The sequence below is a fragment of the Malaclemys terrapin genome, chromosome 1 (assembly GCF_027887155.1).
Source record: "Malaclemys terrapin pileata isolate rMalTer1 chromosome 1, rMalTer1.hap1, whole genome shotgun sequence".
Taxonomy (NCBI): Eukaryota; Metazoa; Chordata; order Testudines; family Emydidae; genus Malaclemys; species Malaclemys terrapin.
Genome location: NC_071505.1, coordinates 234,687,441 through 234,706,795, shown reverse-complemented (window position 1 = coordinate 234,706,795; position 19,355 = coordinate 234,687,441). Strand labels below are relative to the sequence as shown.

The window sequence follows — 19,355 nt, the reverse complement described above, 5'->3', positions numbered from 1 at the left end:
ACTCTTACCAGAAACAATTACTATTATGAAGCTTCTATTAAAGAGGCCAAATTTCTTTTATTGCAGACCCAGTTGCACAATTGTCCTTAGCTGTGGAATTTTCTACTTTTCAAATGGTAAAACATGCTGATAGATATTTGCTTACTGTTGGATTGGTGCAAGTTGATAGTTGGTGTCCTTACTCTGAATTTTTTCTGTTCTCTATTTTACCTTTCTTGTCATGCAACTAACCCAAGGGGGAAAAGTTGGATGTTGTGGAAAGCTCTATTTTTAGTTACTCTATTGATGGCGGAAGTTAATAGCTAAAGAGATAATGTCAAAGTGTAGCTACACTGGCATAGCTATACCAGCAAACCCTCCTAATGTAAATTTGGCCTTACTGAATGAAGAGAAAGTATCCTTATGAAACAATTGCCATGTAAAATGGCTTTTCAATACAGTTTATACTGGTTTCCTGAGTGAAATAAGCTACACTGGAAAAATTACTTTTATGTGCTTATACCTGCATCTACACTAACGTTTTTGCCAGTATAGAAATGTTGTAAAGAAAATCACACCCCTAACTGACATTACTAAACTGGCTAAAGTTTCTAGCACTGACCTGGCCTACACAAAAGAGTTAGTGTGTGACACTGGGAGAGGAAAAAGGATTGGATATTGTTAACTAGAACCACATGGCAGGCATACCTTCATAAGTCTGGAGGGTTGCTATCCATGCTAATTTTGATGATGCTGTTTGATTTTGATGGTAGCATACAAGCATGCTTTCACGGTCTGTAAATCTTTTGGGAAAGGTGCAATTAAACAATGGCAGGATGATATCTGATAGAGTTAAAGGATAAAAAATAACAGTCATACAGAGTAAATTACCATGGACCTTATTCAGCTTGATGTAAAACACAGTATTTTGATACTGGGGAGGAACAGAGATAGCTGTCAACTCTGCTTAGTTAATTTTTATTACTTCAAAGCTGTATCTACATTTCAAGGTTTTGTGTAACAGTATGTATGTGTAACAGGTTGGCAGTGTTTGTCTGAAACATCTCACCCTGGTAGCAGGTTTAATTCTACTGGGAAAAGGTTAAGTGGATTGTAGCATCTCCTGCATATAAGCAAGGTGGAAGTGGCTCTTTGAGGATAAAGGATCTTGGGTGTCGGGCAAGGACTCCTGAGGAATCTTAGCAGCCACCAAATGCAATTGAGGTTTGTGCTCAACTGGGTATTACCTTACTATTGGAGTGTGTTTGAAAAGTATCTGAAGGTAGAGCTGCTGCCAGCAGCAGTGTAGAAGTAAGGGTGGCATGGTAGAGTATTGCCACCTTTACTTCTACACTACTGCTGGTGGGATACTGCCTCCAGGGTTGGGTGCCCGGCCAACAGCCACCACTCTCCAGCTCTGAAGACAGCACCGAAGTAAGCATGGCAATACTGCAACCCCCTAAAATAACCTTGTGACTCCCCTGCAAATCCCTCTTAGGTCAGGACCCCCCATTTGAGAAACACTTCTCCCCACCTCCAGTAAGTACCCCTACTGCAGCCCCCCCCCTCCAAAACCCCCACTTCTCACTGTCCCCCCAGCAGTGTCCTCTTTTGGGGAACCTGAAATACAGTGACCCTATATACTAGTGTGAAGCAATGGCGTTGTTCTTTAGCTCAAGTGGGGAAGGGCCTCTGTTTTTGAAAGCTGAAAAACACCAGCTCTGTAGAGACAGCACCTCCCTTTTTTTTTTTTTTTTTTAAAGCCCTCTTGGGACCTGCAATATCTGATTGCAGGAGCAGACAGGGCCCCAGTTAGCCTATGAGAGACACCCCCAGAGAGCTCCAGGCAGCTCTGTGAGCACCACAACAGAGCGAGCTTTGCCCCACCTGGCCCCACGAGACTGAGAGACGCCCTGAGGCTGCCTCAAGCGGAGCGAGCCCTCTGTGCGGAGCCGGAACCGGCCAGCCGCTGTGTCCTTTCAGAGGCGATGTATATAGCACACACCAGCAAGCGGCGGTGGCGCGATCCACCTGCTGGTTAGTCCCAGCCTAGGCACTGCACCACACTAGCTCAGGCGCGCGAGATTTATTTATAGCTCCAGAAGCGAGATTGACAGGAGGCTGAGCCAATGAGAGGGCGCCTCTGGGGGAGTTGGCGGTTGGCCTGCCGTGGGGAACCATTTGGCCAATGGGCAGCCCGGCGAGCGGCAGCGGGCGGGCTCTCCGCGCAGCGGGCGGATGGAGCGGCCGCCACTCTATGGGGTGGGTGGAGGCGGTGCGGGCTGAGTAGCTCGCGGCCCGTTAGCAGCCGCCTCAGCCCCTGCCGGCGAGGAAGCGCGAGCGGCAGCGGCTCACCCTCCGCGCGGCCCGGACCCAGGTGAGCGCGGCGGCCGGGACACGCCCCCTCCTCAGCCCGGGGCCTCGCGGAGGGCAGGTGGGGGCCCCACTGCGGGGGCTCCGGGCTGGTTCCTCTGGGCTAAGCTGCCGGCGAACCCGGCCCGTTGCCTCGGGGGCTGGGACCCTCACCCGGCTGTGCCGCGAGCGCTGCGTGTGGGGGTCCCAAACGGGGTCTCCCGGGCCAGTGCCCCAGCCCGGCTCCCCTGGGCGCCCCGGAGCAGGGACCGCATCTCCGGAAGCTCCTCCCCGCGGGGGCTGCCCCCTCCCCGCGGAACGAGGCGACGGTTATTTATCGCCGCTGCCGAAGCAGCCCAGTCGGCGCCCGCGCAGCCCGGGGCGCGTGGGGGCGGTTGGCAGGTCCGCGAGCTCCGCTGCTGCCCCGGCGCTGTGGGATACCGGGGGAGAGGGATGTAGCTGTAAAGAACCTCAAGGGGGGGATGGTAAGAGAGAAACTACCTCAGGAAAGGGATGCGAGCGAGACCGTTCGGGGGAGCCAGGGCAATAATCCAGCCTCAATTTGTCTGGTGTTCTAGGAATTAGACAGGGTGTTTGGTCCTGCCAAGCCTGTGTGCTGGACAACCCCAGGCACAGCAGGGTGGTCTGGCCTTGACTCTGGTTATCTCTGAATTGCTTTTCAGATTTGCTGAAGTTGTTATGATGGTCACATTATTTATCAATCTTGAGCACCCTGCTAATGCTCAGTGGTTATAGTATTTTTATGATTGAGCGTGATATACATGAGACTTTCTTCAAAGTGACTTACAATTTTACCTCTAATCCTCACAGCCATCCTGTGAAGTAGATGCACTGCTAGTGCCCTCATTCTGACAGAGGAGGAGGAAACTGTAGCAGAGAGGTTTCCTGCTTGTAAGCAACAGTGGTAGACAGTGCCAAATGAGATTAGAACGAATTTGGTTTTGGTTTCCAGTCCTGTGTTTACACTTGTTCTCCTAACCCTACATACAGAAAAATGCTCTAATGAAAGGAAGGGTTTAAAAAAGGCTGTAATGAGAATGTATCCATTTATTTTTCTCTTTATATGTTTTCTTTTTGTATATTAAACAAAACAGCTTTTTAAAGGTGTGGGTGTTTTTTTGCTATTGTGAATTCTGTTTTCTAGGCACTTGTGCTCCAATGTGTGTTAAGGTTTCCTCAGAACCACAAGGTTCTGTAGGTCCTGATCCTACAGAGACTTATGCATAGTTGGACTGCAGGATTGGGGCATTAACGCATATCAGGTTTTGGCACACATTTGAAACTACCTCATGTCTATTGACCAAAGGTGTCTGAAAGTATATAGACATTAGCCAATTATTTGATTCAGTAAGATAGGGATGAGAGATGTTGAGGGCTCTCAACTGTCATTGCCTTAAGCATCTTGCAAAATCAGGCCTTTAGCCTAGGCCATCTCTATACTGGAGAAGTTTCACAAGTTTAACTAAATACATCTAGATAAATTGGTAGAAACCATATAATATAAATATATTTCAACTGGTTGACCCCTCATTTAGATCAGCTTTGTTTGCTAAATTACTTTGCTTAAATTACTAATTATTGTAAACTAAATCGATGTCTGAGGGTTAAGTGGTTTAAATACGTCAACATTGGGGCATGCACTGGGTTAACGAGATCAACGGAAAATTTTTTAGTTAAATTGTTACAACCTTTCTAATATTGATAAGGTCTTAGAATGTGCAGTCTCTGATGCAGTGTAGTACAGTAACGCCTTGCTTAATGTTGTAGTTATATTCCTGAAAAATGCTTCTTTAAGTGAAATGATGTTAAGCAAATCCAATTTCCCCATAAGAATTAATGTAAATGGAAGGGTTAGATTCCAGGGGAATTTTTTTTTACCAGACAAAAAAATATATATACACACACATACACACACACACACACAGTATAAGTTTTAAACAAACAATTTAATACTGTACACAGCAATGATGATTGTGAAGCTTGGTTGAGGTGGTGGAGTCAGAGGGTGGGATATTTCCTAGGGAATGTCTTACTGCTAAATGATGAACTAGCACTCGGCTGAGCCCTCAAGGGTTAACACATTGTTAATGTAGCCTCACACTCTACAAGGCAGTACAAATGGAGGGAGGAGACACAGCATGGCAGTGGCTGCAAACCTTGGAAACTGAAGGGGTGATGAACAACCCATGCTATCCCATTGGAGCGCACCACTCCCTCCACTTTCCAAAGTGCTGGGTGGTGGTCGTGGTGTGTGTGTGTGTGTGAGAGAGAGAGAGAGAGAGACACACACACCATGTGTGTGAGAGACAGAGACGTGCATTGTCCCTTTAAGTACACTGACCCCACTCTTAAGTACGTTGCCTTTTTATGTAGCTCAGCAATTTGAGACAGCAGCTGCTCTGTGGAGATGGGGTGCAGGAGGGGAGGGAGGGAGACACCCTGACATTAGCACTCCTCTTTTCCCCCTTGCCAGGCACAGCAAGCAGGAGGCTCCTGGGAGCAGCTCCAAGGTAGGGGGCAGGAACAGCACACAGCAGTGGGGGGAGGGACACCTGAATTGATAGCCTGTTGGGCGTCTGCTGCACAGGGAACTTAAGGAGCTGATATGGGGCTGTTGGTCCACCCTGGTTCCAAGCCCTCACCAGCTAACTCCTACGGGCTGCTCTTTCTGCAAACAGTGGACGAAGCAAGTGGCTGCCAACCAACGTTATAAGGGAGCATTGCACAACTTTAAACGAGCATGTTCTCTAATTGATCAGCGATATGACAACGAAACAACATTAACCGGGACGACATTAAGTGAGGAGTTACTGTACCCCTAAATAATGTTAACTAGGTTATAGGTGGAAAAAAGGAGGGGGTGGGGTTGAGAAGAATGGCATAAGAGCAAAACCAACCAGCCAACCAAAATTCACAAGGCTACTTACTTCATTTGGAAACATCTAGTTTTGCACATATTACTGTGACTTACTTTCTTCCCCTTTCTGCTGTGGTTTGAGACATTCATATATCATACCTTGTTTTATAAAAACTCTTTGAGCAATGACTGTCTTATGTGTTGGTACAGAACAGTGGGATCCCAGTCCTGATTGGGACCTCTAGATGTTACTGCAGATCATCATAATAGTTCTCTAAAATCAACCTAATACTGTTATGGTCAGCATTGTTGACATCATTAATCTCCCAGTTAATTAGGCCTGTCATCTGAGAGTCATTTTAGGTTCCTTTGTCTTTCCAATCCTTCACATCCAGGCCATATAAAAATCTCACTGCTTTTTTCCCTTAACACTTCCAAGATCTTTTCTCTCTGTCCATATTACTTTAACTCTCATTTTGGCCTTCATCTTCTGACTTGACTACTGCAACCTACTCTCTGGCCTTCCTTATGTCCATCTCATCTCCCTCAGACCGTTCAAAATGGGGGTGCTAAATAATTTTTCCTAACCTATAATTCAACCTGTTGTCAGTCCTCTCTCTGAACCTCTCTACTGGTTCTCCCTCTCTTTCTTCACATCAAATTCAATCTTCTTGTCTACCTTAAATGTCCTTCACAACTCTCACGAAAGCTTATGCTCAAATAAATGTGTTAGGGCTGGTCTACGCTGGGGGGGGATCGATCCAAGATCCGCAACTTAAGTATCTTGGATCAAATTATGGCGCGGGATCGATGGCCGCGGCTCCCCCGTCGACTGCGCTACCGCCGCTCGCTCTGGTGGAGTTCCCGAGTCGACGGTGAGCGCGTTCCGGGATTGATATATCACGTCTTAACGAGACGCGATATATCGATCCCGGATAAATTGATTGCTACCCGCCGATACGGCGGGTATTGAAGACGTACCCTTAGTCTCTAAGGTGCCACAAGTACTCCTGTTCTTTCTTCACAACTCTGCCCTTCCTATTTATCTATTCTTATATCTTATTGCATTGTCCCAGGTGCTCTTTAAACCCAAAGAAATTCTTACCAGCTGAGTAACAAACTTCTGTCAGATGGAATTTGAAATAGAAAAGCTGGCATATCTTAAAGAAACAATATCAGGTACTTAGGCTTTATGTTTATGCCATGTCATAAATGTGTAAAGTCCTCCAGATTTCTCTGGTACTTTAAAAAAAAAAAAAAAAAAAAAAAAAAAAAAAAAAAACCCAGAAACCAGACATTGTCCTGTTTTGGGAAGTTTGATCTGCCCAGGTAGGGCAAAAAGGCTGAATACTTAGAATTTTCCAGTAAATTGAGCTATTGGCTGGGCAATACTGGCATAGCTACCTCCTGCACTACACCCTGGTGTGAAGGGTAGTGGTGGCCAGAGTGTAGTATTCTCAGATGATTCCTTGGGGACTGCTGCTAGCCGGTGTAGGTTGAAGGAGCTTTGAGGCCTTGGTGTAATCCATACCAGAGCTAAAGCTGTGGTTGAAAGAAAGTTGGAGACTGCTGGACCACATAGAATTGAGTAAAGCATATTGTTTTCTGTGCATCTGACTAACACTGTTTTGGGTTCCTGTGCATACTATTTTGGGTCAGGAGCAGTTAACTAAAATACTGTGACTCTGGAAATGCTAATTTAGAGCTCTGATCCTTCAGTTCACTGTTCACCGGTGCACCACTGCATCTGCATAGTCTTGTTGATTTCAGTGATGCTCTGTGCAAGTGCACCACTGTTACTTACGTGCAGTGACTCACAGGATTGAGGCCTTGGACTATTGGTCTTTTCTTGAAGAGTTAATCTTCTGTGATTCTAGTATGTACCTGTGCAGCACTTGAACGATGAGGCTTGGTCCTGTTCGGTACCTTTGTAACGAATACTAATATTACGGATATTTGTAGCATACAAACAAAACCTGTTAATTGTGTCTTTTCAAAAACAAAACTTTTTAATGAAAAGGACATATTAGTATGTCAAGTAGTATTCAGTTTTGAGGAAAATATCCCAAAAATGGGTGACAGCAGAGGAGAATTAATCTGAGTCATACTACTGTATCCTTTTTAGTAAAGAGTGTCCTAGTACTAATGGTGTTTCTATTATGTGTTTTGAGATAGAGGTGAGACTGCTTACGAATATATTTTTGTGCCTCTAACTGATCAATTGTGTTCCTTTTGTAAACAGGAGTAGAAGCATAAAGAAGTTTATTTTATGAAGGCTAATGAGTGACTCGAGAGAAAGTTCGAAGCGGTGTAACTGCTGGACTGGTTTTACAGAGCTTTTGAAATGAGAGAGCTACATCTCTCATTCCTGTTGGTCAAGTGACGCTAATGGTGGAATAAACTGACTTCAGTACAACTGATCAATCCAAATCGCAAGTACAATATAAACAAGTGTGATGTTGAAATGAGATGAGGCTCCGAAATGGAACTGTGGCCACCGTATTATTTTTCATCACTTCTTTTCTCAGTTTGTCCTGGTACACTGCATGGCAAAATGGTAAAGGTAAGACATTTAAAAATATTTTCTGAAAAGAAACTGAACTCTAGCTATGCGTGAAGGAGAAGTGAATGATGCAACATATGCTGTTTTTTTTTAAACGCTTTTTTTAATGCTAGTAAGCTGTAAACTGAATGTTGACTACTTCTGCTCAAGAATATTCCTTGATGAGTAATATGCATCTGTTCTTGCAGTCAGAAAATCAACCTGGAGGGATGCCTATTGTTTTTGTTTGAAAACATATTTCTGTGGAGATAAACAAGACTTTTTCTTTTCTTTTCTTGATGGAAAAGGGCTATTTTAGGCAGTATCTCCATTGCACATTTGCAGGAGAAACAGATGCTCTTCTCCAATTTTTCCTGTGACAGTTGCCCAGTGGGCCAGGCTGAAGAATATAAACATTACTTTTTGGTGCCACATTCTATTTTTTCCTATTGATTTGGTGATTGAAACAGCAAACTGCCACTCAGCATCTTTTGAGAGATTTTTCTCCCTTCTGTCTTGCCTTTTGAGGGAAATGTAAAATATTTCCAGTTTGACCTGTTTATATTAAATATTCCCTTTCTAATAATTTAAATGAGAAATTAGTGAATTCTATATATTAGATTTTTACAAAACTGATATGTTTGTTGAGTATTGTATTACTGTTATCTCAAGTCACTTTAAAATGATGAATTTTGCTCTAATTACCCCTGCTAAAACAGACTTTCTCAATGGGGGAATGTGAGTGCATCAAACTTTCTGGAGGAGCAGGGGGTTGGCGGCGGCACAGTGAGTCTTAGAGTAAAAGTGCCATGGGTGGGTGGGCAATTACCAGATCACAGTACCTCTCGCTCTTTCAAATTTTGGGGAGGGACAGTCAGATTAAATTTGAGTGAGTGGCATTGTGACTTGGCACTTATTACTTTTGCCATCCTTCCAGCTCCCCTTATCTGATGCTTTCTAAACAGGTAGGAATGTTTTTATAGCACCATTTGACTTGCATTTTGAGTAATTTGCCTAGTAGTTCATGAATACACACACAGAACACTAGGTGTCAGTCTACTCGCATTGTAAGGATGGGCGGGGAAGCCAAGCTTTTAAAAATAAAATAAACTTAAAAAATGCTAAGGTGGGACATGGTTTAAAAAAAAAAAAAAAAAAAAAGGCTGGGAACCTCTATGCTAAGAGAGTGCTGTTTTGGGGTTCTGATGCTGATCCTGCACCACTGAAGCATTGACTTAGAGGAAAGCAAGCCAAGACTTGCCAGGAATCCCATCTGTTACAGAGAAAGCCAGCCTAGAGTCTTTCTTTAACAAAAAAAAAAAAAAAAAAAAATCTATGGGAAGAAAGAGAAACAAAGCCTTTGGGAAGAAACATACGGGTTGTGTTGCAGGTTGGCTAATTTGTCTTCATTGGGCATTTGTAGGAGAAACAGATGCTGTGTCCTGTAATCTGTTTTGTAACAGTTGGTCAATGGGCTTGGCTGCTGAACATAAACATCAATGAAACGGCTGAATTCTTGAGGTCATGATACTGTAAATTTGTTTTAATTGGCCAATAGACATTACATTTTACGAACAATGAAAACAAAGATATTAATATTGTACCAGAAATGCTGAATTTTGCATCTTGGCTTATAAAATACACGTACTCTTTCTAATAAAAGTTTCATGCTATATAACTTGGGCAAAGATATTACAACATGCTGCTTCTGCAAATTCTGATGACTGTGTCTTTGTTTATAAATACCTTGATACATATCTGTGGACTTTTAGTCAGGGTGGATTTGATTTAAATCACTAGTCAGGAAGACTCAATTTAATCATGGATTTCTACATAAAAGTGTATTCTTGTTGGTTGTCATAACTTTAATACATATTCTTCACAACTCAGAGAATTGTAGGTTTCATTTTTAGAAGGTACACATTATACATTTTAAAAATGATTTATTTTGAAAACTTTTCAGATTAGTTTTACAGCTATATTAGAAAATGAATGATTGGTTATTTCATTTACCAAAGGTAATTTGAAGCAGTTCACCTCCCAATGACTTCATAAATATCTATCTCCAATTCAAGAGGTTAATCATTAATATTTGGAGGATTTTCTTGCCATGCTGTATTAGGAGGAGAATATCACCAGACAGACATTTAAATTGTTTTATTTAATTAAAACAACAATGTTGTATATTCTGGATTTTTTTCTTCAACAGCAAACATAATATTTTAACCAAACAAGCGTTTGAATTTAGTTAAACATTCAAGTTTTTTAAAATCAGGTTTGTTAAAATTGTTTTTAACATGAAAAACATTAAAATATTGGCTTCTACAGCTAACTCAGTTGTCTTCACCTTCATTTTCCTGTTTGTTCATAATCAGGAAAAGAAAAACAAGCTTTCCTGCTTTTTCAGGTCCCAAATGATTTCTCAATTTTGAATGAATTAGTCTAAAGGAAGAAAATATTCTTTCTACACCAGCAGAAGAAGCTACTGCTGTTAAAAGCGAGATTATCACTTCAACAGTCTCTGAATCCAAGTGCTTAAGTTACTTCCACCAGTTCACTGGTGTGACTTTCTTTAAAACATCATGAGCAAACATATATTTTTTGAATGGTTCACCCTTAGCTCTGAAGTTTATTATAGTTGGCATTATGGAGAGATGATTGCTGGATGTCCATGTCATAGCCAACTCCTCTTCTTCAGCCGTTAAGGTTTGACCCTGGTACCGAGTATTGAGAATATTTGCAAGAAAATGGGCTGGAGATAGTGCTAGTCATAGAATATCTGGGTTGGAAGGGACCTCAGGACGTCATCTAGTCCAACCCCCTGCTCAAAGCAGGACCAATCCCCAACTAAATCATCCCAGCCAGGGCTTTGTCCAGCCTGACCTTAAAAACCTCTAAGGAAGGAGATTCCACCACTGCCATAGGTAACTCATTGCAGTGCTTCACCACCCTCCTAGTGAAAAAGTTTTCCCTAATATCCAACCTAAACCTCCCCCACTGCAACTTGAAACCATTACTCCTTGTTCTGTCACCTGGTACCATTGAGAACAGTCTAGATCCATCCTCTTTGGAATCCCCTTTCAGGTGTACACCTCTACCCCGATATAACGCGACCTGATATAATACAAATTCTGATATAACACGGTAAAGCAGTGCTCCGGGGGGAGGGAGGGGTGGGGCTGCGCACTCTGGTGGATCAAAGCAAGTTCGATATAACGCGGTTTCACCTATAACACGGTAAGATTTTTTGGCTCCTGAGGACAGCGTTATATCGAGGTAGAGGTGTAGTTGAAAGCAGCTATCAAATCCCCCCCTCATTCTTCTCTTCTGCAGACTAAATAATCCAAGTTCCCTCAGCCTCTCCTCATAAGTCATGTGCTCCAGCCCCTTAATCATTTTTGTTGCCCTCCGCTGGACTCTTTCCAATTTTTCCACATCCTTCTTGTAGTGTGGGGCCCATTCATTTTTTTAATGCTTGTAATTTAACTCTGTCATTGCATATTTCTCTTTAAAGATCTCACTCGGTGCCTTCCAGATTTCAACAGCATCAGCAATAAACCAGCTATTTCCCTGTGTTTTGTTCAAGGCTACAGAAATAGGCTTCAGGTTACTCAGCATGTGTTCAACATTTCTCTTAAGCCCAATGTTGAGGACTTTGGCAGTGACAGTGCCATCTATTTTTTTCACAATTTTTTTCACAAACTGTTGTCAGATTAGGCCAGTTCTTGATATGATGCTCAAAATAGTCCACTACTGAGTTCCATCGCATGTCTTGTGGGAGAGGTAGCTTGGTTCCTCCCACTTTTTTTCAGAGCAGCTGCTGCAAAGTGGTTGTTATGGAAGTATTTTGCAATTTCAACAACATTAGCCTTTATTTCTGGAACACAGAAGTCTTTAGCTATGAGGTGCATCAAATGAGCACTGCAACCATATGTTATTAGCTTGGGACTCTCTTCACACTCTCCTAAATAATTTTTTCTGATCTTGGATACATTTGCAGCATTGTCTGTGATCAAGCTGCGTACTAGACGTTTGAATTTTTTTTCAGTTTGTTATAGCTTTTACTGCTGCTTCTTGTAAACATTCTGCTGTGTGTGCATTTCCTGATATATCAATTGTATCTGTAAGGAAGACATTCCCTTCTTCTGTTGTCACACAAGCACATACAACAAAATCATTGTGGACATTGTTAACCTGAGTCTTGATGGGTGGCGCAATTTTACTCTCCAGACCTTTTGCACACTGCTCAACTTCTCTTTCATACACTTTATCCAGCAATTTGCCTGCAACATCCGCTCTGTCGTGGGGACTGTATCCTGGTCTTAATGACTGAACCTTGTTAATGAAGTGTGGGTTCTCAGTCATATGGAAAGGAGAGTTTGTTGCATAAATAAACTGGGCATTTTTTTCATTATCTCTTTTTGTAATCTGCTGGTTCTTATCACAAACTTATCTATGGTTGTTTCTGGATGATGGATTTGTTTTTTCTTTTTGCTACAGGTGATATACTGTGGCTATGTGACATACATGATGTGACTGAAACACTATCATTGGCAGATCACTCTGAAACTATAGAAAAAGATGGTGATGTTGAAGGTGGATAGTCTTCAGAATCCTGTATGTTGAGGATGGATTCTCCTAAACAAAATAAGTCAATGCAGTTATTTAATTATTATTACCCTACTGCTCATTTAGTACCACTCATTACATTCACTGACACTCAGTACTACTTTAAAGGTGAAATTGTAAAAGGAGGATCTGCATATTTCAGCTATTTATTTTTTTATCACAACTGCATCTAAAATGATAGTACCATAGAGTAACAACTATATTTTTTGCTCAAACATGAGAATTCAAGAATAGTCCAGAAGGAAGACAGGCAATCCTTAAGAAAGAAGTATGAAATAAAAAAATTTACCAACCTGAAGATCCTGCGTGTTCAAACATGTTCTTTTATCATCTTCAACGCAGCAAGGAACACTTCTCATGATGATGTTTCATTCGGGCAACGAGGCTTCTTTGTTGCACTGTTTGCATTTTGCACGCATGCCTGTCTTACCCACAGGTAGAGGAATTTCATGAAAATATTTCCAAACTGGGTCTCTCTTACGGCCTACTGCCATTATAGGTTTTCCCTTCTAGTGAGAGAATGGTATGGTAGATCTCAAATCAATGAAGGCTACACTCAGAAAGACCTTAAAACTTCTGGAATATGCTGCTCAAACAGTTTCACTTTTGTTTCTACTGCCTGTCCCTCCCTTCTCACATTTATCTCCAGACTTCTTCTCCTTGTCCAGATCTATTCCGCCCCCAACAATCTTCTGTTCATTGAACTTTTTGAAACTTTGCACTTTTAGAGAGAGGTAAGGGATTGACTCTGTGTACACAAATTTGCAGAGGGACAATAGGGTTGAGGTCTGTTATTTCTCACCTCATTTATTTATTTATTTATTTATTTTTAAACATTTTTGCTGTTAACAAGCATGTTATCTCTGGAGACACAAATCCACAGTTTGAGAACTGCAAAACTAAGCATCTCTGATAGTATCTTCTAGACTGAGCACTGAGTCCCATTGGGTAGATAGAAAGATTAACCTAAATAATCTATACAGAAGCCCCTGGAACCCCATAAGATTGGATCCCTAATCCATGAACTATTGGAACTCATTTACAAAACTTTTCTTAAACATTACATGAATATATTGTCTCATACTATAGAATTAGAATTTATAATCCCTATTCTATGATAAGATACCTTTGAGCTATAATGTATTTTAATTAAAATGATCTTTAGATAGGTTTTTCCCTCAAAGCATTTTATCAAAAAAATCCAATTTAAATAAAAAATCCGATTTTTTTTTTTTAAATCATTGATTTTTATCCATCCTGCTGGTAACCGAGAGGGAATATGAATGCTATTCAATTGATTTGGGGAACTGGTTTGTTGTGTGTGTGCACACATACACACTGGTTTTCCTATAAGAAAAATAGTTTGGTTTACTATTCCAAAGATTTTTTTTTTTATTACTATGTGCTTCAACTAAAAAAGACTCTCGTGTCTCTAATTTCAGATGTCTTTTTTGTAATTTTAAGGAACTCATGGGGTAGACAACGAGGAAAAAAACAAATTATTAATAATCACCTTTTATTATTTTCATTGTGATTAGTTACAGTCTGATATACACATTAGGTAATAACCTAATTTAAGGTTTTATCCTGTTGCTGCTAGTGAGACATTCAAGAGTTTGAACAGTAAGACTGCAATTCAGTGGAAATGGTGGTTGGGATGTTGGCATGCATTCACGAAAGGATGAGTGCATTACATAGCCACAAACGTCTAATGCTGCTTTAGACAAATCACTCCTTGGCCTCAAGTGGCTTGAAGTTTAATTAACATTTGATAAAATGTTTTGATATTTTTGAAAGAGAGGTATTATTACTATATGACCAGTCTTGCTGCCTAGGAATTTGTGGCCACTCACAAACATGTAAGTTTGATGAGGCAGTGGTGGGCACATCTGCCACGCTGCTGGCCATGGACAACCAGGAGTTACTCAGAAGGAAGAGCAGGTCAGAGACCCCATGGTCGAGATTCTGGTGCCTGAAGGTCCCTTGAGGGTACGTTTGTCTCTCATTTAAGACCATTCAGAACACTACTAAAGTGTTGTGGCAAACGCCTGCCTCTCCTTCCTCCCCACAGCCAAAGGGTGAAGAAGTAGTATTTTGTGCCTTCAAAAGAGCGAGTACCTTTTCATTCACTCTCAGCCGGGCACATTGGTTGGGGAGGTCTGCCAACAGAAAGGAAAGGCAAGGGCAACCGGGACCGACTCCCAAGTCCAAGGAGGCAAAGAAGCTGGATCTCTTCAGTAGGAAGGTGTAGTCTACTGGGGGGCTCCAGCTTCGCATTGTCAGTGAGCAGGTGGTCCTTGGCCACTACAGCTTTAACTTCTGGAACATGTCCAATTCAAGGAGCTGCTTCTGGCTGACTCTCGTTCGGAGTTTGCTGCTGTTCTTGAGGAAGGCAAGGTTGTTGCGAGGACCTCCTTACAGGCCTCCCTGGATTCTGCGGACTCAGCAACCCAGACTATGTCAACAGCCATCGCTATGAGAAGGAGCTCATGGCTTCAGGTGTCGGGACTTCCGCATGAAGGTCTGCAGACAATTCAAGACTTGCCTTTCAATGGCTCATGGCTTTTCTCAGAGGAAACAGATTCTAAGCTCCATAGCCTTAAAGACTCATGGGCAACACTGAAGTTCCTGGGCCTTCATACATCAGCCCACTCCACAGAGGAAACATTTTAAGCTGCAGCCTACCCCTCGCTTCTACCTTGCTCCCCCAAGACAGGACTGTAGCAGGAAGTGGGGCAGGAATAATAGATGGAGACCTTCAGTCCTCTAACCAGGATCAGGATTCAGTGAGGCAGCTCTCAGCCCCCAAGCCAAACTTTTGAGGGTGCGCCTGGGGGTGATGCACCAGTCCAGATCCCGGATCCTTCCTCTCCCTCCGCAAATCATCTATCCCATTTCTACCATACCTGGGCACAAATGACCTCAGACCAATGGGTCTTGAGCATGGTAGAAATGGGATATTCTCTCCAATTCTGTTTCCTCCCAACTTCCCCGTCCCTGTTCAGGGACCGTTCCCATGAGCAACTTCTCATGCAGGAGGTGCAAACGCTCCTACAAATTGGGGTGGTAGAGAGAGTCCCTCCGGAATTCAGGGAGTTCTGTTCTTACTGTTTCCTAATTCTGAAGGCCAGGGTGGGCTCAGACCTACTTAGACCTGCGAAACCTCAACAGATTCATGAAGTTGAAGTTCCGCATGGTCTCCCTGGCTTCCTTTATCCCCTCCCTGGATCCAGGGGACTGGTACACTGCCCTTGACTTGAAGGATGCGTACTTTTACATGTCCATAGTCCCGTCTCACAGATGGTTTCTCCTCTTCCTGGTCAACAACACCCACTATCAGTTTACGGTTCTCCCCTTTGGCCTCTCGGCAGCGCCTTGAGGGTTCACCAAGTGCATGTCGGTTGTAGTCACCTTCCTGCGGAAGGAGCAGGTACAAGTATTCCCATACCTAGACAACTGGCTAATCAAGGGCCATTCTAGGGCCCAAGTGGAGGACCACGTGAGCCTGGTTCGGGCGACATTCGACAGGCTCAGGCTGATATTGAACGTGGCGAAATCAGCCCTAACGCTTACTCATAGGATAGAGTTCATCCGAGTGCTCCTAGACTCCGGTCAAGCCAGGGCATTCCTTCCGGAAACACGTGTTCTCACCATAGGCGCCATCATAGAGGCGATACCCCACTACTACGGCACGAAATTGGCTGAAGCTGATCTGCCATATGGCCACTTGTACATATGTAGTACAGCACACCAGGCTGCTGCTCCGACCCCTTCAAGCTTGACTAGCCTCGGTATACAGGCCGAATTGAGACCGCCTAGTCAATTTGGTCACACTCCTCCAGTTATCGAGCCCTTCCTGTGGTGGCTTGACCCACAAGTGGTGTGTGCGGTAGTGGCCTTCCCAGGCCCCAACCCTTGCTGTCTCTAGTAATGGATGCATTGGCAATGGATTGGAGGGCACACCTAGGAAGACTCAGGATTCGAGGTCTCGGGTCCTAAGCAGAACTTTTGCTGCACATTAATGTCAGGGAGCTACGTGCAGTTAGCCTTGCTTGCCAGACATTTCACACCCATCTGGAGGGCAGATGTGTATATCCATATTGACAGACAATACAAGTGATGTTCTATATAAACAGACAGGGTTATGCTTGCTCCTTTCCTCTGTGCCAGGAAGCCCTCAAGCTGTGGGACTTCTGCATTGCCCACTTGATACATCTGGAGACATCGTACCTTCCAGGCTCTCAAATGAACTGGTCGATCATCTCAGCATGTCCATCCACAACCACAAGTGTTCCCTCTGCCCAGATGTCGTGATCAACATCTTCTGAAGGTGAGGATTTCCCCAGATAGACTTGTTTGTAACATGGCACAACAGGAAGTGTCAGCAGTTCTATTCCTTCCTGAATCACAGCCTTGTCTCGCTTGCAGACACCTTTCTTCTCCCTTGGTAGGGGCACCTGCTGTATGCATTCCCACCCTTTCCGCTTGTGCACAAGGTCCTGCTGAAAGCCCAAAGAGAGGGGAGCATCAATGATCTTGATAGTACCGGGATGGCCAGGTCACCACTGGTTCACCACCCTTCTAGACCTGTCAGTGGACACACCTATGGCACTGCCTCTGGTCCTGGACTTGATCACGCAGGACCACGGCCGTCTCCAGTATCTTAATCTAGAGTCTCTCCACCTCACGGCATGGAAATTCTGTGACTAAACCCTTTGGAGCTCACATGCTCAGACTCTGTTAGGGTGGTTCTCTTTGGCAGCAGGAAACTGCCCGCTCGAGCCACTTATTTGGCTAAGTGGAAGAGGTTCTCGATTTGGTCACTGCAAAAGGACACTCTGCCATTACAGTTATCAATTCCCTTCATCCTGGATGATTTACTGCACCTGAAACAGCAAGGCCTGGCAGTATCGTCAGTAAAGGTGCTCCTGGCTGCCATCTCTGCTTTCCATCCCAGTTCTGCTGACTGGTCAGTATTCGCTAACCCCATGGTTGGCCACTTCCTCTAGGAACTAGATAGACTGTACCCTCATGTAAGATCCCCTTGGGATCTCAACCTGGTGCTCTCAAGGCTGATGGGCCCTCCTTGTGAGCCCTTGGCAACATAATCCCTCCTCTATTTTTTCTGGAAAGTGGCATTCCTGGTGGCAATAACTTTAGCCAGGGGAGGTGTCTGAGCTTAAGGCCTTGACCTCTGAGCCCCCTTATACTGTTTTTTATAAGGACAAGGTACAGTTGCGGCCACACCTGACTTTCCTCCCAAAGATAGTTTCGCTATTCCACGCGAATCAGGACACATTTCTTCCAGTGGTCTTCTCTAAGCCACATGCTAGTAACCAGCAATGGATGTTCCATTCCCTGGATGCCGACGAGTGTTTAGCTTTTTACATTGAGCAGACAAAGCGGTATTGAAAATCAACACAGCTCTTCATTGCAATTGCTGAGTGGATGAGGGGGCTTCCAGTATCATCCCAAAGGATTTTTTCGTGGATCACGGCCTGTATCAGGACGTGCTACGACCTAGTAAAGATACCTGTCCCAGCAATAACAGTGTACTACACAAGATCGCAGGCTTCCTCGGCAGCATTCCTGGCACAAGTCCCCATTCAAGACATCCGCAGGGTAACGATGTGGTCATTGATCCATACCTTTGTCATGCTATGTCATTACACAGCAGGCCAGAGATGATGCTGCGTTTGGCAGAGCGGTGCTACAGTCTGTGACTCAGTGAACTCCGACCCCTCCTCCTAGGGACTGCTTGGGAGTCACCTACTTGGAATTGACATGAGCAAGCACTCGAAGAAAAAACGGTTATCTACCTGTTGTAACTGTTGTTCTTTGAGATGTTGTTCGTCTATTCCAAGACCCACATGCCTACACCTCTGTTGAAGTATTCCGGCAAGAAGGAGTGGTGGTGGGTGAAGAGGTGGCGGGTTGGCAGGGGCCTATATACACCGCCATGAAGGCGTGACTCTAGGGGGCTTCATAGCTGACCCAACGGGCACCGCTAGAGGAAAAACCTTTCAATGACTGTGCATGTGGCACGGGCACATCTACTTGCAATGGATATGAACAGCACATCTCAAAGAACAGCAGTTATGAGAGGTAGGTAACCGTTTTGTTTTTTTATATTGGGAAGTATTAGTAATCTTTGAACAATGCATGTTCAGTGGAATTGTAAAAGAATTAACTTAGCAGAACTTTATTACATTAGGAATACCCATTCCTTTGGGATGAAAGGCAGTATATGCAAGATTCTATGCACTCAACATAGCTGATAACCTATTCAAGTAATTAAAAAAAAACCCCTACAAGCTAATGAAAAATAATAAATACCTTGATTCCTTATAGTACTGTAAAATAACTTGTTTACCCTGCTCAGAAAATTAATTGGAAGAATTTCATTTGTGCATCATGACTATATTGAATGAAATCAGTGTGTATTTTCTAAGCGCTGCTGTGTTTCTGTTCATTGTGTTGGTTTTAAAATGAAAGATATTTTTGCAAAATTGAAATATTAAATTATGCTAATGATGTATATGAGATGTGGTAATAGTGATCAAAAGAAAGATGTATTAAATGTGTTCCAAATTGTAAGAAACCGTGATTTGCAGTGTGACTTTTTTGATGCCTATAGTTAAAAATACAAAAATTCAGTTCATCTCCTACATTATGAATAGGGGCTATTTTATCTCTGTGATTGAAAATAGTGTAATCTATTGGAAAAGACATCAACTGTAACAGAAACAAGCACCATTTCCTGTGTACTAGTCTTTTTTTTTGCCCGGGGGAGAACTGAATTATATGAAACCTCTTAATTCTTGCTGATCTCAGGGGGGATCAAAGGTATTTTAAGTGTTGGGTGCTTACTGTGGAACTCATTCAACATATGACTTCGGAATATGAGAAATTTTTTGTATCACGATCTCATCCTGTCAAGAGGAAATGCCAACACAGGCAACATCACTTCTTGTT

General features: G+C 43.2%; 1 protein-coding gene across 3 annotated transcripts in view; it reads left to right on the top strand.

Moving 5' to 3' along the window:
* The first annotated feature begins 2,228 nt into the window (after window positions 1–2,228).
* The window catches only part of MGAT4A (alpha-1,3-mannosyl-glycoprotein 4-beta-N-acetylglucosaminyltransferase A), a 144,162-nt gene continuing 127,035 nt past the window's right edge, over window positions 2,229–19,355 (top strand). For all 3 annotated transcript variants that reach the window (XM_054009516.1, XM_054009505.1, XM_054009525.1), the window contains exons 1-2: window positions 2,229–2,356; window positions 7,452–7,772. In XM_054009516.1, the coding sequence (XP_053865491.1) occupies window positions 7,679–7,772 (94 nt within the window). In that variant the 5' untranslated portion in view covers window positions 2,229–2,356; window positions 7,452–7,678. The remainder of the gene's footprint in view (window positions 2,357–7,451; window positions 7,773–19,355) is intronic.